The sequence below is a fragment of the Amblyomma americanum genome, chromosome 1 (assembly GCF_052857255.1).
Source record: "Amblyomma americanum isolate KBUSLIRL-KWMA chromosome 1, ASM5285725v1, whole genome shotgun sequence".
In the NCBI taxonomy this organism is placed as follows: domain Eukaryota; kingdom Metazoa; phylum Arthropoda; class Arachnida; order Ixodida; family Ixodidae; genus Amblyomma; species Amblyomma americanum.
In genome coordinates, this window is record NC_135497.1 from 250935396 (window position 1) to 250963193 (window position 27798).

The 27798-nt window shown below is 43.5% G+C and overlaps 1 protein-coding gene across 6 annotated transcripts in view; it reads left to right on the plus strand.

Moving 5' to 3' along the window:
- The first annotated feature begins 8537 nt into the window (after positions 1–8537).
- Glut1 (Glucose transporter 1) overlaps positions 8538–27798 on the plus strand; it is a 56671-nt gene continuing 37410 nt past the window's right edge. For 4 of the 6 annotated variants that reach the window (XR_013311164.1, XM_077648942.1, XM_077648946.1 and 1 more), the window contains exons 1-13: positions 8538–8768; positions 9101–9168; positions 9277–9372; positions 11205–11365; positions 13525–13649; positions 13793–13861; positions 16517–16618; positions 18452–18559; positions 21332–21420; positions 21603–21701; positions 22804–23016; positions 24672–24747; positions 26614–26741. Coding sequence is in view for 5 of the 6 variants with exons in the window: in XM_077648942.1 (XP_077505068.1) it covers positions 9127–9168; positions 9277–9372; positions 11205–11365; positions 13525–13649; positions 13793–13861; positions 16517–16618; positions 18452–18559; positions 21332–21420; positions 21603–21701; positions 22804–23016; positions 24672–24747; positions 26614–26741 (1308 nt within the window). In the remaining variant the exon portion in view is untranslated. Of the gene's footprint in view, positions 8769–8899; positions 9028–9100; positions 9169–9276; positions 9373–11204; positions 11366–13524; positions 13650–13792; positions 13862–16516; positions 16619–18451; positions 18560–21331; positions 21421–21602; positions 21702–22803; positions 23017–24671; positions 24748–26613; positions 26742–27798 lie in introns of those variants that run through there. The other 2 variants (XM_077648943.1, XM_077648944.1) reach the window with 2 other exon arrangements.

The following is a 27798-nucleotide window of genomic DNA, read 5'->3' on the forward strand; positions in this document are numbered from 1 at the left end:
ATTTTATGTTAATATTGAAGGTATTGGTTCATTATTTTGATACGTAGCAAAATATTTCTTTTAAAATGTTTCCAGTGATCGCATCGAACAGCTAAGGCTGCCTTAGGAAATCAATGAGGAACGTTTTTGACGATCGCAAAAACGTGAATAGAAAAAAATACAAGATTGCCATCGGGTGATTTGCGGATATATTGATTGCTATAGTGAAATCTTACATTGTATGAAAAAATATCGTTCATAAACGGTTTCCCGCTCAAAAATGCTTTTGTCCAGACTTGCTGGCTATGACTGAGTTTGAATTTAAAGGCTACTTAGCTTGCACGATACAAGCTTATGAGAGTAACTGAGTTATTTGATGACTCTTTCTGCGAAGTTTCCTTTACAATTTGTCCCCATCATTTTAACGCATTAGCATTTGAAGCCCCACCCTGAAGAAATATCTTCGTGGACACCCTAACCGCGCCGCAAGGCAACGAAAATGAAAATAAAAATTTTTAAGGAAAGGAAAGGTCGCCTGTCTCACATCTCGGTGGACGCCTGAACTGGGCCATTCTGGAAGGAAATTGAATATAATCATAATAAATTGGTTTTGGGGGAAAGGAAATGGCGCAGTATCTGTCTCATATATCGTTGGACACCTGAACCGCGCCGTAAGGGAAGGGTTAAAGGAGGGAGTGAAAGAAGAAAGGAAGAGAGAGGTGCCGTAGTGGAGGCCTCCGGAATAATTTCGACCACCTGGGGATCTTCAACGTGCACTGACATCGCACAGCACACGGGCGCCTTAGCGTTTTGCCTCCATAAAAACGCAGCAGCCGCGGTCGGGTTCGAACCCGGGAACTCCTGAAATTGAATAGAAAAGTGGTTTTAAGGAAAGGAAATGACGCCTGTCTCACAATTTTCGCTGGACACCTGTACCGCGCCGTAGGGGAAGGAAAATCCCTTCCCTTACGGCGCAGTTCAGGTGTCCACCGAGATGCGCCATTTTTCGCTCACGGCCAAAGACGCCGACGACACTGGCTTTTCTGCGACACGAGCTCCTTAATGCTGTCGCGTTAAAGGTGTCCGGCGTTCGGCGGCGTAGTGTTGCGTACACTTACCACCTGCTAGGGTTGGCAGTTGGCAAAGTGGAAAGTGGGAAATTCCCTCTCCACTTGTAGGAGGGGATGGAGAAGCCAGGAGGTGAAGAACGTGTTCGGCGTTCGGCGGCGTATAGTGTTGTGTATACTTGTCACCTGCACGGTCGGTACACGGACTCGGTTGGCAGGTGACAAAGTGTAAATGAGGAAATTTCCCTCTGCACTTGTCGGGAAGAGGAGGGAGTAGCCGGAAGGTGACTGCCACGAAAAGACCCCTGTAAAATGACTGTAAAATTGATAATGATTAAAAATGACCTCGAGTTATTTGCAAAAAGAAAAGTAAAATGACTAAGAACGACTCAGTGAAAATGACGGCGAATGACTCAGCAGAGAGCCCAGCAAAATTCAGCGAAGAACCTTTAAGGAGCAATGAAGGAATACATGACAAAGTATATAAGAAAATATGAAGAGAGGGTAAGAAGTAGAAGAGAAGCAATTGAAAGCTCGGAGAAGACCTAATGCTAGCGTAGTCATCGCATAATGATAAATAAGCGCCCCCGTATTTCTTAATTGAAAATATATGTGCTGAGTTTATACATCCGATTAAAGCTTTACTGAGAGTTTGATGGCGTGGAATTGAATGTTTTGAGCTTTATGCTGTACATTTACAATAGATTTACTGAATATTTTCCTTTCCAGGCACACTCAAAAACATATTTATATTATGCTTATTCGATATATAACTGATCAAGATACTGTTGCATTACAGAGCAGCTGCCTTCCCAGGTAACAGCAAAACGCTATACTAACGTCATTTCTTTAAGCCAAAACCAATTAAAAATCCTTAGTGCATACTCTAACTTTTCTGAAACATCACACATAAAATACAAGGTAATTCTCTCTTGAACGTGGTTTAAAGATCCCCCAAATAAACAACGTTTGTATAATTTCCGCTACAAAGTTAAAGGAACATTACATGACCAGACCGGCCACTTGTGAGAGCAAACACTCTAAAAAGATCAAGTAACAAGAACAAAAATAAGGTGCTACAACGCAGCCCAGTCATGTGCTACACTCAACTATATATATCTCGAATTGATAATCCGGGCTCATACCAACCCCAGTGAAAAGTGTCCCAATAAGTGTTTGAGCTGAGTTGTTCATAAGTGCAGTTTCCTGAGATAATTTTGGCTTCATGCACGCCATCTATTGCAGGCACAGACCAACAGATTTAAGGGTTAAGTTGTGCTAGTTAAAGCGCATCATCAAAGTGCATATGAAATAGAAAGAACTTACTGAGGCGGTGATTGTAGTGGGTACTCGAAGTACACGTGCTTCTCTGGAACGTCTTTTTTGGTGTCGCAGCAACGCTGGAGCGGCAAGTGGGAGCGGAAAGATTGCGCCCGCGTTCCCGTTTCTACAGCTCTATACTATGCAACCAAAGTGGTAATAAGTGTCACGGGACGGATGACACCAGTACAAACAGTCACGGTGATTCTTTTTTTTTTAATCCGCGGCGGTGTGAAAGGATAAGCCGGGCATCGCCGCGCCGCTCCCGCCATGTGCCACCGAAAAGGGCTCATGACGCGTATCCCGCCGAGTGTTGTGCGCGTGTTCGTGTGGCTGCGTGCGTTGTTCGGCAGCAAAGTTTTGTTTTTACACCATGAGAGTGTTAGAATTCCTTCTCAGTGATGAGTAGAATCGAGTTTTTCAATATCTAAGAACTGATATGGCTACTATACTTACACCCAGCCGCAAATGTCTAATTTCCATGACCACAAAACAGTAGCGTAACAGCCGAGAAGGGACAATGCAGAATCGTAGACTACAGCACTGGGTGCACTCGCGCCTAGTTGTGTACGTCGATTCTTTGTCATTTTGCTGCTGCACAACTGTTTCGCGAGCAATGAACAAACGAAGTATAATTATATAGTGAAGCGCCCAATCAGCTTGCTGTAATTGTAACACATCTTACTTGGTTCGTGTCGTCCGCCACAGCTGATATTATATCGCATTCTCGTAAGCAATGGTCTTTCATTGAAAAATAACGTAGTATTACTGAATGTCTGCGTGTGTGTGTCTTTGTATGTGCGGGGGTAGGGGTGCAGGAATCGTTTATCACACATTCGTATCATGTATTGCGTTTGTGGCTTTTCTGCATCCTCCTCACACTTCAACCGCCGCGCCCGCACTGGCGTTTCTCGACACTGTTTCTTCCCTGGATTCTCGCCCAGGCCCCGCCGCGGTGGCTCAGTGGTTAGGGCGCTCGACTACTGATCCGGAGTTCCCGGGTTCGAACCCGACCGCGGCGGCTGCGTCTTCATGGAGGAAAAACGCTAAGGCACCCGTGTGCTGTGCGATGTCAGTGCACGGTAAAGATCCCGAGGTGGTCGAAATTATTCCGGAGCTCTCCACTACGGACCCATTTGTTCCTCTCTTCTTTCACTCCCTCCTTTATCCCTTCCCTTACGGCGCGGTTCAGGTGTCCAACGATATATGAGACAGATACTGCGCCATTTCCTTTCCACCAAAAACCAATTATTATTATTCTCGCCCAGCAGAAGCGACTTCCTCCTCTTAACGTGGAGGAAAAAAAAAAACTCGGAGGGAGTGTCCAGTGATAACCTTGAAGTCTAGTGATAAAAAGTAAAAAGGAAAGATTCGGTCCCAGGTCCTTATTCCGGAGCCCTCCACTACGGCACCTATTTCTCTCTTTCTTCTTTCACTCCCTCCTTTATCCCTTCCCTTACGGCGCGGTTCAGGTGTCCAACGATATATGAGACAGATACTGCGCCATTTCCTTTCCACCAAAAACCAATTATTATTATTCTCACCCAGCAGAAGCGACTTCCTCCTCTTAACATGGAGGAAAAAAAAAACTCGGAGGGAGTGTCCAGTGATAACCTTGAAGTCTAGTGATAAAAAGTAAAAAGGAAAGATTCGGTCCCAGGTCCTTATTCCGGAGCCCTCCACTACGGCACCGATTTCTCTCTTTCTTCTTTCACTCCCTCCTTTATCCCTTCCCTTACGGCGCGGTTCAGGTGTCCAACGATATATGAGACAGATACTGCGCCATTTCCTTTCCACCAAAAACCAATTATTATTATTCTCGCCCAGCAGAAGCGACTTCCTCCTCTTAACATGGAGGAAAAAAAAACTCGGAGGGAGTGTCCAGTGATAACCTTGAAGTCTAGTGATAAAAAGTAAAAAGGAAAGATTCGGTCCCAGGTCCTTATTCCGGAGCCCTCCACTATGGCACCTATTTCTCTCTTTCTTCTTTCACTCCCTCCTTTATCCCTTCCCTTACGGCGCGGTTCAGGTGTCCAACGATATATGAGACAGATACTGCGCCATTTCCTTTCCACCAAAAACCAATTATTATTATTCTCGCCCAGCAGAAGCGACTTCCTCCTCTTAACATGGAGGAAAAAAAAAACTCGGAGGGAGTGTCCAGTGATAACCTTGAAGTCTAGTGATAAAAAGTAAAAAGGAAAGATTCGGTCCCAGGTCCTTATTCCGGAGCCCTCCACTACGGCACCTATTTCTCTCTTTCTTCTTTCACTCCCTCCTTTATCCCTTCCCTTACGGCGCGGTTCAGGTGTCCAACGATATATGAGACAGATACTGCGCCATTTCCTTTCCACCAAAAACCAATTATTATTATTCTCGCCCAGCAGAAGCGACTTCCTCCTCTTAACATGGAGGAAAAAAAAACTCGGAGGGTGTGTCCAGTGATAACCTTGAAGTCTAGTGATAAAAAGTAAAAAGGAAAGATTCGGTCCCAGGTCCTTATTCCGGAGCCCTCCACTACGGCACCTATTTCTCTCTTTCTTCTTTCACTCCCTCCTTTATCCCTTCCCTTACGGCGCGGTTCAGGTGTCCAACGATATATGAGACAGATACTGCGCCATTTCCTTTCCCCCCAAAACCAATTATTATTATTATTAGAGAGTCGGTCCCCTGTGATGACACAACGTGACAGCATGCTGTGATATCATCACCGCGCGCGCATGAATGGACCAGCGCGGCAAACTGACCACAGATCAACCTCCTTGCTGTAAACGCCCGCGCCGTGGGCCGCGCAGACGCTCCCATAAAACATACCAACACCAAAACATTAGGGGTTAATAATAATAATAATTGGTTTTTGGGGAAAGGAAATGGCGCAGTATCTGTCTCATATATCGTTGGACACCTGAACCGCGCTGTATGGGAAGGGATAAGGGAGGGAGTGAAAGAGGAAAGGAAGAAATAGGTGCCGTAGTGGAGGGCTGGAGAATAATTTCGACCACCTGGGGATCTTTAACGTGCACTGACATCGCACAGCACACGGGCGCCTTAGCGTTTTTCCTCCATTTAGGGGCTGACTCGGAGGGCGAAAAACAGAGGAAGCAGCGACTTCGGGACCACTTGGCTTGCGAAGGTTGGCCATGTGACGTCACGCTCCCTCAGTTTTTTTCCCCCTCCTTGCTTCCTACCTTTACGCCCCCGCTGTTATCGCCGAGGTGGCAGCCGTCGACACCTGACAGCAGTTTCTGCTTGCACTGCTGAGTCGCATGACCGGCGCTGTCGGCGGGCAGCCTGCCGAAAGGCGCAGAAACTTCCTATACCTCCCAGCAGCCACGAATTAGACACTAGCGCCAGTTCCTCCTTCAGTTAGGTTCATAGCGGTTGATTACCGAATAACGGTGTATTAGCCTCCATGGCAACGGACGACCGACACGTGCACGCGTGGGCGGTGTTCGCGTGACATCTGCTTCACGCGCGGGCTAGTTCAAAATCGGGCCCGCTAGGAGAGGTTGGCGGATGTATCGGTTGTCCGCCTGCTCTGCGCGCTGCCGCGCGCCGCGCTTTCCTTGGGGTTTTCGTACTCCATTTCTTTGCTGTTGTGGTCTGTTATAATTGGTTGCGCCGCTGGACAACAATGATAACCGCAGCGCCGGGCCGATGTACGGAGAACAGAGAACATAATTTCCATGGTTTTATTGACTCGTATATCCTTCCCGGTACTTTCTGCCTAAATGAGATATTTCTGAAAATACACTATTTGTCTATGTTACAGCATTCCGTATAATACAGATAATGTGTGCCGACGCACCACAGGCGCTAAGTTTATCTCAAACGGCAAAGCTGGCATTTTCAGTACATCACTTCGTGCATCATTCACGCATTGCATGTGCGAGCGCTCCGTGCATACTGTTGACGCAATACAGAAGGATCATTCGACCTGTGCACAGTGAGTGCACGCAATTTAATGCATGCACGGTGCACCTTACGATCGTAGATAATTGCAAAAAATATTGTTTACTATTTTTGTAAACACATAAACAATACATTATCATGAAATGGCCTTAACTGTCGAATTGTGTTTTCGCCACCCATTGGGCTCGTCCAGTTCAGCCCATCTGGTGCTTCCAATTAAAAATAATCCGTTACCCAACCAGACCGAAAATGACCCACCAATTGAACTCAGTTGGCATACGGTTTCAATGGTTATATATATATATATATATATATATATATATATATATATATATATATATATATATATATATATATTGCATTTGGAACCAATTGGTCTTTTTTTCTATGACTCTCTCTTGTGAGACTGCTGCCAACATTTCTACAAGAGAACTGAAATTATAAATACACGTCGTTCTGAAAATCAAGAGAGACCAACAAGCATGCATTACACACATAGAGTCAGACACTGTATACCAACTGAAGTTCTCAAGAGATATCCACAGAACGCACTTTTGCAGTCACTTATATACCCCACTCATGAGGCCGTCTAGCTGGAGCCAGTGGCGGGTGAACGTTAAGCGAAGTCGCGGTGGTGGTGGAAGTGATGGAAACAATTCAAGAGATTAAGCTGCTCATATCTCTTTTACAAGAACCTAATTAGTCTAGTGTTCTTTTTATAGCCAGCTAAATATATATACAGAATGAAGGACATCATTGACTTACACAGATTTTCCAAATGGATCAACCAGTTGGAACCGACTGGAGCTTCAATTGGTTTTCTGGGTTCCAACTGGGAGCCCCAATTGGCTTCAAATGGTTCGAGTTGGGCGAACCAACTGGGAATGCCGAAACCAATTGGAACCTCACAAATCGGTTTAGTAATCCAGTTGGAAACGCAGAACCAATTGGAATGTTCAACTAGAACTAGGGAAAACAAATGAACTACCCAGTTGGATTCATGAGCCCAACTGGCTTACCAATCGGGTCCAACTAGAATTGGAATCCAATCGGGTCCAATTGGAATCAAATGGTATGTCCAACTGAACCTATTGGGCTTTTTTTTTTTTTTGACTGGGCGGCAGCGAAGTGAGCGATGGCTCCCGAGAAAGCGAGCGAAGGTAGCGGTTCCCGTCGTATCCGTGCGGGTCTAGCTGTACTCTTCGCAATTTCGAAGGTCACGAGCACAGAACCAAACACGAGCGTAGCTGTCGCAGCACCAACACGACGCCAAAGTGTCTGGCCGGCGTCGCAAAGCAAGCGTTTCATTTACACGCAAAGGCGCGGAGTTACAACGGCCGCGCGAGTAAGAAATTAAAAGATGCATAGAGGTAAAGAGAGATATTTCCTCCTTCCAGAAACTTCTTGCGGTTCGATCTAGTTGTTTATTACAGACGCTAGCTCAAACTCCTGCTTCAGTTACGTGCATAGCGGATGGTGGCGCTGTTACGGCTTCAGCGTAGGTTTCTCCGATTAGCCGGGAGGAAGTTGCTCGCGCTTTCCTGGGCAATGGGCATGTAAACTGATTGTATGTCTATGCTAATCAAGCTGCCTACACCTCTGAATCCAAAGGCAATGTGTGTCTGCCTGCCTGGACACATAAAAATCACAGTTAAAAATGCGATGATATGCAACAGCTTTCACTGCGAACTTCATCGTTGCTTTACGTTCGTTATAGTTTTTCTGGCGTGAAAAGGCAAAGAGAGTAGCTGGAGCAAATTTGTTCTAATAATCCATGCAGCTGTGCCCAGCATTATTTATGTCCCAAGCAGCGCCAGCGCCCGAGGGCGCATCCGTCCATAACAGTGCCTCCTATGCCATACCCGCGCGTTACTCATTCCATTTTCCCAGTTCACGTAGATATACTGACCAAACGCCGCTCATTGCTATCGACTTCATTTGCTTCCATAAAAAAAGGTCTGATTATTCGATATGCACATCCAAGAACGCCGAAGCACATGCATCCGCTTGACTCGCAAAGGCAGTGCCCTCTGTGCGCTCGGCGTCTGTAATGTGTTATTAGTATTCTCCTTATTATCATTATTATTTTTATTATTATCACATAAGAGAGAACGAAAACACTGCCTTGCATATGAAGCAATAGAGCGAACTAAAAACAGTAAGAGATACACGTGGAGAGAAACTGAAGTTGGCAGAGCGCTCATTTGATTTTCCCCGCCATTTCGTATTGGCTCGCAACCACCTGCTCAGCCCGAGCCCGACGGCATGCCGCACTGGGCCGGGCTGTTGAACCTTTGAACCAAGCGACACATGGAGTGGAGGGAGTGTTTTCGATCACATGGCCACGTTATCCGGGTGCTTTCGAGCAGCGCTGGCGGTGCGCTGTGTGCTGCGTGCCTAGAGCCGCATGTGCTTGGCTTTTGAGGTGCTGGAGCTGTGCGCGCAAGTTGTCGCGCTTTAGGCGTGTTTTGGTGCTAGAACATAATCGAAGTAAGTGTTTTGACCATATATTGTTGCGGCTGCCGCCTCTCTCTGCATACGGGCTGCATCCGAACTCGGTAAATGGGTGTCAGCAATGCGAGATGAGCTAACTTAAGTGTCTGTGACTTATTTCTATCTTTGGAGGCCGCTTCTTCGGATGCCCCGAGGCAGTTACGTAGTACGTTTCACAAGTTGCGTCGTCAACAACGCATCCGTTGGCGTATTGCGTGTTTAGCGCCGACCCCGTTCTGACAGTAGCTGAACTGACGTATGCTGAGCTAGCACATTTATTGCTGAGGTTTGCGTGGTAAGTAATAATAAATGTTTGCATGCCATTTCAGGCAGTGGCGAGGATCCCGGGGACTTCATGTGTTGGTGTAGGTGCAGCAGTTGCTGTCGGTGCCCAGAGGTGAGCTGGAAATTCATTGACGTTATGCTCCAGCAAATGAAAATGAAGTTTGCAGGTGCTTTGTTACGGGTGTACGCTGTAATTTGCCGCCTCGATGTGTACTTTCAGGGCCTGACATGTATGCTGGTCCTAGCCATATTCGCTTCCGTCCTAGGGATGTTCCAGTTCGGCTATAATCTAGGTGTAATCAATGCTCCACAAAAGGTAGGTCATGCTTCCTTCGGCCGTGTCGCATAGAAAATAATTGGAAATTTCATAAATACAAGCTTATTATTGGTAAGCATGTAATAAGTGGTAGTAATGTGGGCACAATTGTAATTAATTCTCTGAAGGTAGAACACATGCCATTATGACTTGAGACTTTAGCATATCACCCTGTGTAGATCATTGGCTCATTATCTTGATGGCAGCTTTCGTCGGTAATCAACCTTCAACAATGGCTGAACAACCTAGTGCTGGCCCATTTATTGTGCCATGTCTAGGCTTTGTGTATCTAGTTCTATTTGATAAATGAAAAGCTTGTGAGGTTGTAGTGCCTTTCCGAGCTTGTGCAATATGTGAACCAGGCTAATCGAAATAGTGTAGCCATACATATAATGAGACAAGTGAGGGGAAAAGAAATGCTCGTTATGACATACATGACGGAAGCCAACGGTCGCCATATATATGAGGACATGGTGAGAAAACTGTGCACAGACGCAGAGCACAAGAAAGTTGTCTTATCATGTTTCGAACTTGCACTGACTAGCCAAACTGCAAACTGTCGTAAAGTGTGGCATACCTTGGGCCCGTCCTCTGTATTTACTGCTAGTAAGAAGTAACATTCTCATCATTGTTCTGAATAGCTTCTGTGTGGATGACCAGAGTTATTTTTTTTATGCATTTTTTCAAATTGAGCTGGTCCACCTATATTCCACTTGGTTGTTTTGCTAGCAGTTTACTTAGTGGACTGCACTGAGAGCTGCTTCTACTGAAGGTAGCTCATTTAAGTGTCTAACAGTATGCAGTCTTCCTCTTTTAATGAAGGGGTCTGGAACATCTGCTTTAGTATCAGATATGCACAGGTAGCATCCATTGCATTGCACTGGCCCTTGTCCTACAGTTGACTGCCTTGAATTGCTGCAATGGTTATCTTGATTTTCCCTGTGGCAGCACCAGGATAGGCTGCTGACGTAATGTTAGTCACATGGTGTCCATTAAGGCAGTGTACTGAAATAGGCAAAAACTTAAAAAATGCTTGCTATCTCACAAGTCTCAAGGTGCACAATATTTGTCACTTTAAGATAGAATAAAATTGTTTGTAGCTAGCTTGCATGTTTGAGCTTTGGCACTCCAGTGAGTGGCCACTTACTGTTGCACACACTGTCATATGGTCTTTATTACTTGCTTGATGTGTTCGGTGTTCTTTGAGAACAGTGTGTGCAGTCTAGTGTTCAGAGTTAGTGACAGTGTATATATGCACAGTTTGGACCATTTAAAATGAACTACCTTGGACATATGCAGACTTTTGCATTGTTCAGAGCAGCTCCTGAAATGCTTCTCCCAGCTAAACTTCTGGCTTGTTTACACTCAAATTTTGCATAGAGGTGTTGCTTTATAGCCAATTTTGTTCAATATTACATTCAGGTGTGGTCATTCCCTGGTTCAGTCAAGATTAATCAAAAGTCCTATCATCTGCGGCAACACTGGACTGAAATATATAGAGTTTTCACAGCAGCGTCGTCTCTTGAGCTTGGAATGGCATGGAGGTATCTTTTGTATGGCAGTAATTACGACTTTGGATAATGCCTACGGCAAATGTTCGCAGTTGTATTGTTTCTCTATTTTTTTTTTGTTGGTGCAGAAATCTTCTGTGTTGCTAACAAGCCATCCTATACTGCTACTGAAATAAAACAATTTTTGATCACAGGGGCAAACTGGCATTTCTGTGCAGTATTTCAGAGCAAACAATATATCATTCAAAGGTGCCTGAAATTGCTATGTACTGAGTCTGGTGAGCATTTATGCATGTTTCTCATTTTTTCTTCTGTGCTCAGGTATTAGAAGAGTTCATTTCGGCTGTGTATTTGGAGCGAACGGATTCAAAAATACCCGATAACATTAAAGAGTGGTTGTGGGCAATCACTGTTGCTGTATTTGCTATTGGAGGCATGGTTGGCGGCATTTCTGGAGGTATGATGGCAAATCGATTCGGGAGGTAAGTTGCATGATGATTTTTTTTGTATGATTGATGTAGGTTTTCTCTGTTGTGTGTGCTCTAAAAGCAGTTTAAACAGTGAAGAAAATATTAAAGATGGATGCTTTTAGAAGTGTGAATTTTGCTTTACATCTGTATTTGTGTGCACTTGCATTGCATAGTACTGGCTTGAGGGTGTAGGACATAGTCAAGCCCATTTGCAACAAATCTGCTGGCTGTGTGGCAGTTGTTTGCCAAGGCACGTAACTTGTTAGTTCAGAAACTGCAGCAGATTCATGTTAACCAAGCTTCTCTAATCTGAATTTTTTAAACGTGTGTTTGAGTGTGGAATCCTTGATATCGCAGGCAAAATGCAAGGGAAACACTGCTGAACACTAGTTGCTCTTGGCAACTTGTACTTTTGTTGGCGGCAAGAGGCATGACCATCATGGTTCACCATATTGCACCAGAACTGCCTTCTCGCGTGTTCTTAGTATTTGAACTGCAAGCTTGGCTTTCTCGGAAGTCTAAGTGGTTTTTGCTGACTTATATATACTGGCTTTAAAAGTTATGAACCAAGCCTTTGTGTACCAGGCATAGGCCATGACCTCTGTCTACACACTTGATGGACATGCATCTATGCAGTGTGAAGTTGTTTTGCATCCTAAATCTCAGTTCAGCTGCAGAACAATCTTCTCGCTTTATTTTTTTCAGTTGAGGGGGGTACCCATTCATAAAAAAATGCAGTCTTCAGGTTGTGTCCAGTGATTTACCTTATGTGCACATCTCGAAATGTGTTCTCCAGGCAGGTGTGTCCTGTCAGTTTGGAGTTTTCATTAGCCGTGATGGTCATGGCACATGTGGCAGACTTTTTTTTTTTTCCTGTGTCGCATACTTTGTACTCTTTCTTTCCTTTCTCTGTGTGAGGTATGAGGTGTGCTTCAGTTTTGCTCCTTTCCACTGATGACTTATGTGGATGGACACAGAAGTAAACAAAATATGGTGCTGTAATTTAGTTGTACTGGAGTACATAAAACAGAACTTGAGAGGTACAATTTTCTGATGCACAACCATGGTACAGAGAGCAGTGTCTGGAATGACCAAACTGTGTTCAGCAGCTCCAAAAGGCGCTGCGATCAGGAAGGCAAAAAATGATGGGTGAAATCCTGTGAGTTAACTGCATACACTTACATCCAGACTGTTTTTAAGCAGATGTTATCCCTAGGTATCGTGTGTTCTAGACAAGTGTTTTGCCCTCTGTACTTATATGCTCATGCACAAACAGAATATAGCTTCTAAGTTCTTGACATTGACCACTCCTGTATAGTTCCTGCCATAATATTCTGGAGCATACTTCGGCAATCAAACTCTTGTTATGTCTTACTTAGCTAAAATAAGGAAGTAATTTATATATACGTTATCATATGCCTCTTGTGCGCTCATGTATGAACACAAAAAACCATCATATCTTCTTTATGGACCGCGTGACAAAATTTCAAATGCCGAAGCATGCTTCATAATATTTTGGCCGCGCGTGTACTTAGATACTAGGATCCTGTTCTGTTTATCCTTGGTTCCACTTGTGCACATGTGGACAGTATAGCATTGTGCCAAACTTTAGGCCCTGCATTACATGTTATCACTCCTTGCGAATGTTTATTATACTCGAGATTGTGTCATTGCAATTTGTGTGAACGTCTGTTGGTTGTGACATGGTGTTCACCATAAGTGGTCCTTGCTTAGAAAAAAGAAAATCATAAAACATGCTTATAGGCAGTTTACACATAAACAGTCTGGACACATTTGTGTCCATGCGAGGAAATATATGTGTACCAATTGGCTGTTCTTGAAGCATCAATCTGCAATTAGTAGAAGCTAGAAAGATTTATTGTTGAATAACTAAGAAGAAGAGTGGAATGAATAAGCCTTGCGAAGTTAGATAAGAATGGGCTGAAAGGGACAAAAAGAATTGAGAACTGAAAAATGAACTAAGAGAACTGATGGAATGAACGCTACATTTGCAGTGCTGTGCAGGAGATGGAAGGATGCAGAAGCAATAGCATGACTACCTCTCCACTTTACTTCTGATGCCCAGAAGCAATTTTTATTACTAGCATTTAGGCAAATGCTTATGCACTGTGTCATGCCCGATTATCATGCCTGATCATTGTCTTTTCCAGGAAAGGGGGTCTGCTCATCAACAATATTTTGGGCATTCTTGGAGGCTCACTGATGGGTTTCAGCAATGCCTCTAGAAGCATAGAGTTGCTCATTTTTGGTCGCCTTATCATTGGAATCAATTGTGGTAAGTTTATTTGTCTTCATTTAATATGATGCTAATTTATGGGCCTTTGACTGAACTGACCTTGTTTCAGTAAAATCATTTTCTGGCTACCTCTTTTTTGGAGCGCAGCTTCTTATGGAAGTGTTCATTGTTCTTTTTGACAGGTCTCAACACTGCACTAGTGCCAATGTACCTGCTAGAGATATCTCCTGTGCCACTCAGGGGAGGCCTAGGTAGGTGTTGAACTGTTCAGAAGGAAATTTAAGCGTGTTTAAGTTTATGTATATATTGTAATTGCCAACCAAGCTCTTCTTCCAGTAATCTTAAATCACCTTGTTGTCACTCTTAATTCACAGCGCTTGTGTCTGTCCGCTCCTTTAATCCTGTCTATTTTGCGCTGTACCTTTTCCTGTTGTTGCCCCTCTGCTCCAGTAAATTTCAAAATCTCTACATTTTACTTGTTTGTCTCACTTCAACGATATTTCCCTTTGTTTCTCACCGTCTGCTCATTGCATATCCTACACTGCACTATTTCCTCATGGTAGCTTCTGAAAGTATACCACCAGCTTGCACTCTTTCTTTAATGCATGCTGCTTTCTTGCTGTCTCTTAGTTCTTAACTTCTTTTTCCTTTTCATTGTGTGCATGTGTGTATGTGCTCTACCTCTACGCCATCGCTGCCTCCCCTCTTAACCACTAAAACTGCACATTGTTTCCGTTGCCCTGCCTTGCTACCTTGAGCTTTTCCTTTTTTGTCGGTCACTGAGAGGAAATTATGTCATGTTAGTTAGATTTTCATAGGCTGCATTTGAATTTTTCCTCACCCAATCCTCTCACGGAGTCTGGGTTAATTCCGTATGGTCAGAACTTCTGCAAATGCCTTTCTCTGAGCACCTTTAGCAGTGCACTGGTCTAGGTTTGTACGTTTTGTATCTTTGTATCAAGCGATGAGGGTGCCTTGGTACACCTTTTCTGTGTGAAAAATGTTCATGTTGTGTGCCAACACAGTCATCATTAAAGGTGTCTGGTCCATCAAATTTCCAGCTTTTTTTTGTTGTGTCAGCAAAGTAGGAATTCTCCAAGGGACTGAGATATGCATGGGCGATGGCAATGGCATTGTCATTGGATGAGAATTTTTTTTGTAGCGAGAGCTACACTATGCTAGCACTTTGAGCGTTCAGCATGGCACCCCTTGAGCTCCGTGGCGGCGCTGTGGTTGGTCACGTGGTGCAGAGCAGCTGCTGTGCTGGGGAGGGGAGCGGAGAGTAGAGAGGGGGGGGACTGAATCCACGTCCAGGGACGAAGATGAAGAAGGAACGCCCAGCGAAACACAGCGGCGAAAGACTGAGTTTGCAATTCGACTGAGCGAGTTCCACTCGGCCAGCTGTAGCTATCGCGTCACTCCAGGTTTAGCCAGAGCTAAACCACAGCCAATGATTTTATGTCCTGCTCACATTTTCATGTTGCTGAACAAGATGAAATTAGATGAAGCAAGAGGAGGTGAATGAAGGGGGAAGTATTTCAATGCTGAATACAGGCAGTTTCCCTTGTGCAACAGTTAATTTGAAGGCAGCACATTGTCTTTGTAAAAGAGCAGTTTTGTGGGCCAGTCTGGATCATGTTTTTATTTTCTTCAAGCTCTTCCATTCAGTCTAGTAACACCATATAATATGCTGTTGCTATTGTTTTGGCTTCTTTGTAAGTAGTCAATATTGATGACTTCTTGGCTGTCCCAAAATACGGTGGTCATCGGGTTACCAGCCAACAAACTAGCCTTTGCTCTCATTAGGATGCCTTTATCAGACTTCGGCCTCTGTACTGACTTCTGCTGCATCTTGAAGGGGTGTAATGATGGATCTGTCTTTTTTGGAGAGGCTTTACTTGAGTTAACCACAAACAAGGCATGGAGAAGGGAACTGTACTAGGTCTGCTCTAGTCCTGTTCCCTGTTTTGCCCATGTTTTAACTCACGCAGTGTTTCCTTGCAAGAGATGCTTAGCCAACCTGCTCATCAATGTGCCATAATGTGTTCATTTTTCTTCTAGTTATATTGGCACAGAAAGTCGTGCATATTATGATTAAGTACCACCGAACACTGTTTGGAAATGTCCTTTTGCATATGCTTCTGTCTGGCAGTCTGTAATTGTTGGAGCACTCATTGCACAAACGTTTTTATGTGCAATTCTTCATGCAAGTTTTTGTGTGGTCTTTCGTTTGAGATTCCTAAGTATCGGCAGTATTCAGCTTTGAAATCTTCCCCCTTCATTCACCTCCTCTGCCTTCATCTAATTTCATCTTGCTCAGCAACATGAAAATGTGAGCAGGACATAAAAAAAAATTCTCATCCAATGACAATGCCATTGCCCATGCATATCTCAGTGCCTTTGAGAATGCCTACTTTTCTGACACGATAAAAAAAAGCTGCAAACTTGATGGACCAGACACCTTTAATGATGACTGTGTTGATGCACAACATGAACATTTTTCACACAGTAAAGGTGTACCAAGCCACTCTCATTGCTTGATGCAAACCTACAAATCGTACATTTGGATATGGGAATGAGGTGGTTAAGGGCAAAGTGTATCACCTGTATGAATATATGAATGAAGATAAGGGTGGGCAGAATAGAGATGTTTATCGCCTCATGGAACTCTTCATTTTCATGGCAAGTGCTGACAAGCTTGTTGTGCGGTGCTGTGAGCTGTATTGAGTGGTACTTGCTAGCCATAATGTCACTGCATGAATAGTGGCCCTATTTCATACAAAGGTACCAGATTTATCAAACATCCCTTGCAATTCATGTGACCCTGTGTCACTCACTCATAGGAAGTAGACAGCACATCCTAACTTTGACCTTCTCTTCCTTCATGCACTTGGCTTTGTTTGCAGGCACTGTCAGTCAAGTAGGAGTCACAGTGGGGATGCTGCTTTCTCAAGTATTAGGTATTGAAGTCATCTTAGGCACAGAAGAAGGGTGGCCGTACCTGCTTGGTGAGAGGCCCCGATTTTATTTCTTCTTTGCATGTGTTTAACGAAAATGGGTGAAATTAGCCGTTTGCATTACAGTTCCGAATGCAGCTAGGAGTGAAGAAGCAAGAATGTAGTGGGTGTAGGCCGTGACCTGCTTAAAGGCTTTGCTTTTGACGCTCACAGAAAATACATGAAAAGTTAACAAAAGTGCCCTAGAGAGTAAGTGAAAACTGTAGCTTGTCGGCTTAAGTCTTGTGGCATTTGTTGATGTGAGCCAGAATATTGATTCAAAGCAAATACAAACCCATCACGCTCTTTTTACATGCAGCACTTTGAGAATGCAATCTTGCTTATGCACGTACAACATACCATCCTTTTTTTGAAAAAAAAAAGAGTAAATAATGGCTAACTTTAGTGTTTGCTTTGATTAATGGTTATCTTTTAATGCACTTGCTTTTAGGGCAAGTTGAGAGGCTATTGTGCATTATTTAAATAAACACAGCTTTCGAAAGGGCACGGGGTTTTTGTCAGGAATTGGCTATTCCAAACAGCAGTAAGCCTCCTTGTATTTAGATGTTGACATATTCACATTTGAATATGGGAATGAGGCCGTTAAGGGCAAAGTGTATCACCTTTATGAACATGTGAATGAAGATGAGGGTGGGCAGTATGTATTTCTTTGAGAAAGCCTAGGAAAAGTGATTGTTTGGCTGAAACACAAATGGGCAAGGTTTGCTATGTTGGTGCAGCATTTTTTAGCAAAAGGCAGTCACTAGTGTGAGGTCTGTACTTGTTTTATATCTGGAATATTCTGTGGCTTGCATTAATGAAACCAATGGATTAGTTTTAAATGTTCTATTGCTCACGTACAGGGCCCACAGTAAGCGAAGGGAAGCAATAATTTCTGAAAGACTGGTTGCTTATTATTTGTACGAACTGTTTGTGCAAAGAGGTAAAGTTGAGTCCCATTTAAAATTTCGCCGGTAAAATATTTATCAGGGAAATGGCACTGCATCTCTCATGAATTGAACAACTGTGGCCGCATGACTTGGTTAGAGCAAATGTGGATGCACCACAAATTGGCCCACACAGTCAAAAAAACCCATGCTTCCCGCCAGCAAAAATACCAGAAAACTTGTCCCAGCTCCGTGGTCTCTCTTGCCTGAGTGTGGGCTGGCTGGACAAAGCATCTGAAGCGGAAGCAGAAGAATCGTGGGCAGCGTTGAAAGCAAATTTATTGCACGCGGCCGATGATCAAACAGTGGCCGAGATTTCAGAAGTTTTTAATGCCAGTCACGTGAGATACCTTGCTGGCCCAGGTGGTCACGTGACATTCATCGCCTCTACAATCGACACTCCAGCTTCTGCGTTGCAGGCAGTGCATAGGCAGCAGACAGTACGTTCTTTGTGACTCTGCATCGTGCTAGCTTCGTCACTGCGTCCATAAAACCTAACCTTCTCGAGAATCTGAGGCAAGGATGCAGACCTTCCACAAGTTCTCTGGAAAGTTTCGATCGTGATTAGTGATATTGTGTACCTGAAGTAGCTCGTCGAGAGCAAGGGCCTTGTAGAGGAGCACATGGCACTGATGGAGAGCTTTTGAAGTGCTGTGATAGGGTCTGCTTATGTGCATTATAAACCTGTTTTTAAGAACTAAATGCCACGTTCGCTTGACTTTGTATATTTGGCGTTTATATGGAAGTCTACTTATGACGAACTCAATCCGCGTTACTGTCAGGCTTATTATAAGAGGACTCACAGCTTTATGAAGTTAACTGTAGCTTTGCTTCCAAAATATCCTAACTCGCTTCATCTTTCAGTACTTCTGTATCTTGTCTTCTGCTTGAATTTCAGCAATTGCAGTCATTCCAGCTGTGCTGCAGTTAGTGCTGCTGCCCTTCTGCCCAGAAAGTCCACGATATTTGCTCATTTCAAAGCAGCAAGAATCTTTAGCACGGGAAGGCAAGTCTTCAATTTCATAGTGGCTCCTATTTCTGGATAGGATGCTTTTTCTTCTGAACAGCCTGAAAGTGTTTTTGCTGAAAACCATCTGCATTGTGTTGTATTTATATATGAAGTTTAACGTCCTAAAGCTGCACATAGAGAGGGATATGGGGAACCCCTAGTGGAGGGCTCGAGACTCATTTTGGCCACCTGGGATTCTTTAGTGGTCACTGTCATTGCACAGCACACTAGTGATCTTGCATTTCGGTATCATCAAAATGTGGCAGCTGCAGACGGAATTTGATCTTGTGACAGGCTCGGTAGCCGAACTTCATAGCTACTGAGCCACCGCAGTCACTAGAAAACCTCATGCTGGTCTCTGAGCACGTAGAGAGGCTGAAAAGTGCTAATGTACTCTTAAAATATGGGTCATTTGTTTCGTAATGTCACAGCCTGACCATTTTATTCATTTCTGTGTTTCATGCCATGCTTTCATATAATCATGCATACTATGCAATATCATGCATACTGTGCAATATCATGCATACTGTGCAATGAAAATCGTTAAATTTCATTTTGATGTGCTCTAGTGATGAATGAGTGATGCACAGTTTGTTAGAGCAAATGTTTATGAAACACTCTTGTGAGCAGATGTAGCTAGTAACAGCATTGGCTTTGCTGGCAGCTACTTGATGTTATCCAGATGCTTCTCAGAACTGTGCTTGCAGATAGGTAGTACATATCGTTATATTAAGATTTTTACATGTCAAACCTGCGCTCTGGGCTATGAGGCACACTGTAGTGGGTGACTCCAGACCAGTTTTGACCACTGCAGCCAGATTTGATTCTGTAACATCCCCTGTAACGGCATGCAAAAGTCACAGTACTACTGTTGGAGGCCAGTGTAGAGTATAAACAGTCAGTGTGTGGTAGGAATAGCTAGAGGCTACACAGCCAGGGTACCTTAACAGTGGATTTTGTTAGCAGCTCTTAGTGCAGTTTCAAGAAGCTGCACCTCTACTAAGAACAGAAAAGTAACCTTTCAACATAGTAACAAACATTATTAACAGTGTACCGCTGCTTTGGCCTAGTGGCTAAAGCATTCAGCTTCTCCGCCCAAGAATCTGTGATGGAATCCTGGCCGCGATAGCCTCATTTTGATGGAGGTGAAATGTTGAAATGCCCATGTGCTGTGCTATGTTGGTACACAACTTTTTAAAGCGCTTTAAGAAAAATTATGTACAAAGCAAACTCGCAGCTTTTTCAGGGTGTACACTGCGCTTAGCATTGATTTTTTTTGTTTCAGGTGAATTTACCATATTTACTCGTCTAATTTCGGCTTGCATGCGGGAGGTGTGGGGCTCGATCCCCAGTGCCCACCAATGATACAGTGTGCACAAGCTTTCTCCTGGCTTGGTGCTCGGCTTCTTTAGGATGAAATCCTTGGGAAATGGGTCTTTGACCCCACCTTGAGAAGACTAAAACACCATGTGCCATGGTGCTATTTGGCCCCGGGTGCCTCTGCGCCATAAAAATGCGCAATAATCATACTCATGTAATTCGCGCACTTTTTTTCTTTAATTTTAGGGTTCAAAAAGGGGGTGCAGAAATTATGCGAACACATCCTAAAAAAAACTCTACAAAGGCCATAATGCGCAATATATACTGTATCTTGCTGCGTATACGTAGACCCCCAGTCTCGCACCCCTTGCACTGCTCGTATTCACTGACATCACAGCAGCCGCCATTTTGTTGTCTGTGGAGCACTGTGAATGGCTGAGGACGTGCCTGATGGGATTATCGCCTCCTGGTCCCGTCTGCACTTTTGAGGCGATGCGCTGGACAACAAAATGGCGCCCGTGACTTCACACGAATACCCCCTATACCCCTCCCCATGGTACATTGTTTCCCGCAGGGTGACATGACTGTGCGTGCACAGCTCAAAGCTATAAATGTGCAATGATACAATCGCGAATCCAGCAGTGGGAGGCCAAGGAGGTAACGGGATAACGACGCCCTCGCATGTGGCCTGGCTGACTAGCTTCAAAACAAGCAGCAAAGGTTCGGTAGTTTTGGATTCGGGTGCGCTCGCAACTGCTCGTTCAGAAAAGCTACCGCCAGTGCGAGCAAACGGGGTGAATGATGCACAATTTGTTCCGTCGCCCCTTGTAGCTTTTGCAACTGCATACGTCGACACGGCTGCGCTGATCTTCCCAAGCCTGCCTATAGGATGGTTTTTTGTGCCATATAACAAACACAGTAATAATATTTTGTGAAACAGTTGGCCAGCTAGCACATTGTCTGGCAGATTTTGGCACCATTAATATCATTTTTTTGCGATTTCAAGAGTAATTTCAAAACAGAAATTGTTTCTATAATTCTTGTGTTGTACGCTTGAGAAGTTGTGGCATTTCGATGTTTGTGTTATAATTAAGACACTTTGTACAAAATTTTACACATTCCTGTAAAAAAATTGCTGCTAGTATTTCGCACTGGAAAACAAATTGTCCGTCTTGAGGCCTGATTATACTATTGAGGCGGACAACTGTTTGTTTTCGATGGAAACAAAAAATGGAGCCTGAAAGAGTTAGAGAAACCCCACGTGTTCAGAATTAATCTGGAGTCCTCCATTAAGACTTTTCTTATAGCCCATACGCTGGTTTGGGACGTTTAGCTGTACATACCAGCATTAATGTTTCATAGAAATTTAAAATGTGCACTGTTTTGAACATTACTTTCTTGTACTTGAAATAGGCCTGTTTGATAAGCTTTTCTTGTTTTTACTTACAGCTCTACAAAAGCTGAGATGCTCAAGTGTGGTTGAAGATGACATTGAAGAGATGAAAACTGAGGAGCAAGCTCAACAGCAGGAGGCTAAAGTAAATTCACGCTTAATTTTTTGCATGAGTAACTATAAGTTGAGAAAACGTTTTGGTGGTGCCATGTGCTGTCCCCTTCTAGTAGGAATGAGCAAACAAAAATGCATAGCATGATTCATTAGAAATCAAAAATATTGTATTGCTGCTTTGTGACTTCATGCAACGACATTTAATTTTTTTAGGTAACTATGATGCAAGTGATAACAACAAGGTCACTACACCTCCCGCTTCTGATTGGGGTGCTGATGCATCTCTCACAGCAGCTCTCTGGCATCATTGCTGTAAGTAGTGCTTGTTTCCTTTCTGTCTTTGGGTCAGCCTACCTTCAAGATTGCAGTATAACTAGAGAAGCAACACAATACAAAAGGTGGTGCAACAAAAATTGGAGGCATTATTGACTTGGTACACTTCTGCAGTAAATATAGAGGCTAAAGTTGAAACTAGGCAAGAGGGAGAAACTGTTCAAACATAAGCTTACTTATGTGGGGCCATGTGTATATTGGTGCAATTCTCGGTGCCACCAAGCTCGCGTCTTTGGGCGTTAGAAATAAAACCATGCCATGAAGTATGCAGATGAAGCGGTGCGGTCATAAAAATATTAGTCAATTTTCGGAGCCATTCACTATGGCGCCTTCATAGCCTGAGTCGCTTTGGGATGTTAAACTCCCATAAAAAAAAAAATTATTATAGTCATATTGTGTTGTAATTCAAAAAGGACTGAAAGACATGATGGTTCTGCATCTTCAAAGAGGGAGGGGCAAAATTCTGAAGACACTGGCATTTCTTTGTCTTCATGGCTTGTTCTCCTCTCAGAGTTTAGAGTATGCTAGAAAGTACACCACCAGCCATGAACCTGTGCTCATACACAACCTAGTGCTGTACATGCAACGCTTCTGATGGCTGTGTTCTGTTTGTCTTGTTGGAACAGAAGTGATTCTTGTGAAGTGGTGCTGAGGAAGGGAAGGAGAGTTTGGACAAAATGCAGAGAAGAGCAGAAGAATTGGTGTTAGGGCCCCTTTAAAGTCAGTGGTTTGATTACATTTGCTTGCCAGAAGTTGGGTGCAGCTGCCAATATTTAGTCATATTTTAACTTCTTGTCTGTCACGGTAGCTGTAGTGCCTGTCAAGCTTACTCGAAAAGTTTTGTCTTCCACCTTCAGAGACGTCGCCAAGATTTTTTTTCCCTCCCACGCTGCGATGCCTACACAAACATGTAACGTGGAAAGGAGCAGCAGCTGCATTTTGATGCAAAGCCCTCGTTAAAGAGAGCCTGTAAAACCTTGGCATGTGCCATCCTGAGGGCGTTTCTGTGTATTTATACTTGCTGTGAGCATCCACTTTGCATCCTTTGTTGTAGCCACCTCCTTGTTTACTCTATCCCCAGGTGTTCTACTACTCTGTGCGACTGTTTGAGGCAGCCGGCCTGCCACCGAGCACTGCCAAGTATGCCACCATTGGAGTGGGCGTGGTCATGGTGGTTATGACACTAGTTTCGATCCCGCTGATGGACCGGGCGGGTCGGCGCACACTCCACTTGTATGGTCTGGGGGGCATGTTCATCTTCAGCATCTTCATCACCATCTCCCTGCTGGTCAAGGTAAGATGAGGTTGTCTGGCTTGCTGAACTCTTTGAACGCCACTGGCAGGTTGTCTTTGAGTGGCATGGTGCCGCCACTAGCATCACGTAGCATCTCAAACATGATGCTCTTACTTATATGTACAGGTCACCACAAAGGTTTCAGAACATGAAATTCACTAAAATGCTCAGCTGCCTGCCAGTGTAAACATGCAGCTAAAACTGAAGTATGTCCTCTGCATTCTTCTGCACAATGCACTGCTCTATTTCGGGCCCATCCTCCATGCAACAACGAAATTCAATTTTTTTTATGGCCTCTGGGTTTCATAAACTTCTGTGGGCACTTGTACAATCAAGATGTGTTTTTTTGGGCCTTTGCTTAAAGGGGCTCTGAAAGGGGCTCTAATAAAGTTTCAGTATTACTGGATGCCACTTCACGAATATCCTCAAGCAAGAATTTTTTTTATGTGAGTTGTAGAAGCTGAGTTATCTGTAGTCTAAATTTGAATTTCAGTGTCTTCATGCCTTTCCCTCTCCTCTCGTCACTTTTTGCATGCTGAAAGGTCGGGGCTCTGCCTCTGGCCCCACCGCCAGGGGCAGAACTTCCTGACCTGTCGAAGCTATGCCACTTATTGGCCACGGCCATGGTAGCTTCCTGACGTCTGAAAGAATCTAACAAATAGTTATCTATGAACTGGTGTACGCAGGAGTGGATGGAGAGAAGAGGGTGTTAGCATGAAAAAGTAGCTGGAAAGGACTCACCAACTTTCGCGCATGATTGTGGGTCCTCTGCTGTGTGTAGAAGTGTTAGTATTTGGCTCAGGTGTTCATGACAACACACTGCAGTGATTGAACGAGTTGATGTGCTCCCCTCGGATGATGTTCACAGCCCCTTTAATTTTCTTTGTGTAGTAAATTGATGCTCCCATGCCATGTTGTCTGAAGTGTTTTTGTTTTTGTCATATCGGTCATGTATGTAATGCAGGTTTCACTAATCAAATCTGGTAAATGGGGCACATTCATGTCATATAACTTCACTCATGCACTGCTGTGTATCGACTGGGAGGTGTAGTGTGCTTGTGAACAGTCTTGCCTCTGACATGCTTGCATGTGAGCACAGCATGCTTTCCCAATTCAGCATGTAAATGCAAAAACAGTGGTCGATTTTATTTTTTCTGATAGTACATGTTGATTCACCGCATCTTTAAACAGTGTGTCTGTATGGAACCACACAAGTGGTTAGATTTGCTCTCACTAAAGGAGCAAAGTTTAATGCCATTCAGAGAACAAGGAAGCTTTGCAATGCTTGTTTGGTACTATTGACATCAATTGAAGCACGAACGGCAGTTGACAATCAGCGGCAAAATGAGAAGGTCATAATTAATGGGAATGAAATACTTGCATAGTTCTCATTTTTAAAGTGCAATGACCACTTTTCTGAATTCACAACGATAGTTGTTTGTATTTATTCTCCTGTAGTTGTCAGTTGTGTGTTCTTGTGTTCATGTTCATGTTTTAGTGTTTCATTAGTTTTTTATTTGCCACCAGTAATGGTAGTACACAGCTGACACTCCATAGTGCATTTGTTGTTGAGTTTTATTTTTTATGACAGTTGATCTTTCCTTTCTTTTCTCATGAAGAGTACATTGGAGCTTGCTTGTGACTTCTTTTTTCAGTTCTTGTACCAGTGGATCACCTACATGAGCGTAGTGAGCACTTTGTGCTTTGTAGTCTTTTTTGCAATTGGTCCAGGTGAGTCATTTTCATCCTTATTCTAAGCCAACGCTGCCTGTGAATAAATTCACTGCTGTTGGTCAACACCTAATGATTAGTAACCTATGATTGCTATGATTTAGGGCTGCTCTGTACCGGTTTAACTTTTTTTCTAACTGTTACCGTTTCCTAAATGATATAATTTTGATTGAAAAGCTTCATTTAATGAGTCTAGGAATATTGAGTCAGGCACCTAGCTGCACAATTTTCACAGTGACACCTTTATTGGAAATAATTATGCTGTGAATGAAGGACGTGAAGTCCTGAAAGATGAAAATGCTGTCTATGGTTGCCGTCACATGGAATGTGCAACTACTATGGCTTTGGAAATTTGTGACTCATGAGAGTCATTAATTGGCTGTGCAGTGCAGTAATAATTAAAAAAAATCCTCTGAAACATTATTGGTGCTTGAAAAGAAGCTTGATATGAAGGTTTAGTACTATTCAGATTTCTAGATAAACTTTTTTGTGCTGCTATTGATTGGATGGTTGGCTTAAAAATGTAACTTTTCAGTTTACTCAAGGTAAGATAAAGCCTTACCTTGAGTAAGGGTATGCTTTTATGATGACGTGTAATGCTATGGGGACTTTTCCATTGGCGTTGAGAATTTCCTTTCAGCCTTACTGCCCACCCCTTTACTGATGATCTTCTGCAATTATTGATCTCACACCTTCAACATAACCAGCGTTACAAAGGCGACATTGTCATTGGTCCTAAGTGTTCCTGGAAAAGAAACCTTTGATCCTTGTTATGGTCCTGCTATCTCTATACACATTTGGACAGCTCTGAGTTGAACCCTCTTGGGTTCTTGTCTTGCCCCAACGTAGAGGTGCCTTAGTCCACGTGTTCCCATCTGCTAGTACTTGGCCTAGTATTTTGCCAAAGCCATTTACTGCTTGTGAAGAAATACAGCTGGAGTTATGAAATCCCAGGAAATATGGAAGTGCACTTGCCACCTTTATTTTGGGTGTGATCTTAGATCTGGCAAAAAACACACTTGCGCAGAGGCTTCCACCAAATCACTAATGCCTTGGTCTAGTTGTGGCTTTGGCATAATACTTCACCAATCACCTCATTCATGTCTACTTCCACTTCAGTGGAGAGTGAAGCTCCTGCCCAAGATGCCTTTGAGGCTATCGGTTACATGTACCTGTTGTAAAAAGCAAAGCCTCTGTCTAGAAATTGTCCGTGTTAACTGTGACCAAGCTTTGCAGTAATTGGCAAGGTCACATAGGTAATGCAGGTTGTACCTAAGGCGGGACTTTAGTGACACCGAAGAATCCATCACTGGAGGGCAACATTCCAGAAACAGTCTGGACGTTACAGTATGAGATTCATTACTGCAGTGCATGTCTACTAAGTATGACCTCGAGGCTGTGTGTTTTTGATTTCTCACTCCAGCCCTTTGTATGTGCAGCCATACTGTCAATCAAACCCTGGAAAATGGCTGTTTCATGCATTATAAAGTTCACTTTTATAGTGCAGTTCTGGGATACAAATGCTTGTTACATTTCTGCAGTTATTGATGTGTACTAATAACTCATAACTAATAACTTTCTCAGGTTCATTATCTACTGCTGTAACGCAGGGGGGCAAATATGCTGATCTCAATATTTCTTTTTACTACTAACTGAGCTACTAAGTGTATGCTTTGTCATTATCTGCACATGTATGGCTGCAAAAGGGCACCTGTGAGATAGGGATACCTAATTGTGCCTTTGGTTCATGTGCAATGCTGCAATACCAACTGCTTGTAGATAGGTCTGAGCAGCGCACAAGAGAGCAAAAATGAGGTTTTTGCACCCTGTGAACTTCCACTCAAGTTTTGCTTGCCTCTGCCACAGGAACAATTCCCTGGATGCTCATGGCCGAGCTATTCTCCCAGGGGCCTCGGCCAGCCGCCATGAGCATAGGTGTCCTCATTAACTGGTCAGCCAATTTCATCGTGAGCCTCATTTTCCCCTCAATGCAGGTGTGTATTATTCCCCCTCCCTAGCATGGTTTTGAATACTTGAGGTTTAAGTGGCTCCGGTAACCAAATTTCTCGTGATGAAAAACACCTATTGCCAAGCAACATGGGAGTGTGAAGAGAAGAGATTAAGATGCAGTAATAGGGCCTAAAATTAAATTTCTGCCATTTCCAGTGAACTGGTTTGTTTTGCTTCCATTGGTACTTTCTGTTCCTGGTTGGTCCAGTCTTCTCTTGCTGATAGCTGGAGTTTAAGCTGAAATTCTTACTGTGCAGAAGCTTGCAGTAAACAAGAGGCAGCTCTGTAGCAGCTTAAAAACATGAGCAGTATGTGCAGGAGAAAGTATCTAAATTTTTAACAGTGTACATGCATACTTCATTTAACTTGCTTTTTTTTACAGTAATACAGTTCTCAGGGTGCTGAAAACATTTAGGTGAAGCCACTAAAGCTGGGAGCCAATTGTTCACAATTCAAGCAATACATATGGGCAATGCAGTTAGTTTATAAAATTCTCTGGAATATACCTGTATCTACGGGGGTGGTACCAATCCTGCAGTTGTTGTGTCCAGCATAAGTGGTACAAAAGGTGCAATTCTGACTAAAGGACTGGGCAGCTAATGTGAACCCAATTAGTTGGGGCTGCACCAGCCATCTAGGTCCCCTTTCCACAGCCTGCTAGGTTGGCAGTCAAGACATGGTATAATTGCAGATTAGAGTTGAATAGAACAAAATTGGCTTGATAGGTTTTAGTCAGACCTAACTAGGTTAAGTCCACATGTGTGGTGGGCTATCTTCGCTCCTTCAGTTGCAAAGTTTTATGGCACAACACTCCTTTCTTGTTGAGCATTTTCACTTGGATTTTGTAGCGTTAAATATGCTTTTAGTTTTCCAGTGTGTGCCAATGACTTCTTTTTTCTTTCTTGTGCACTTTAAGGCACCAGAATTACTGCTAGTATCATCTTCATTTCTCTAGTAGGAACTTTATTGCTTTCCTTAGAATGCAGTTAAAATTACTATGTTCCATACACACTGCTGATTTTTCATTGGGAGGAGGTTTTC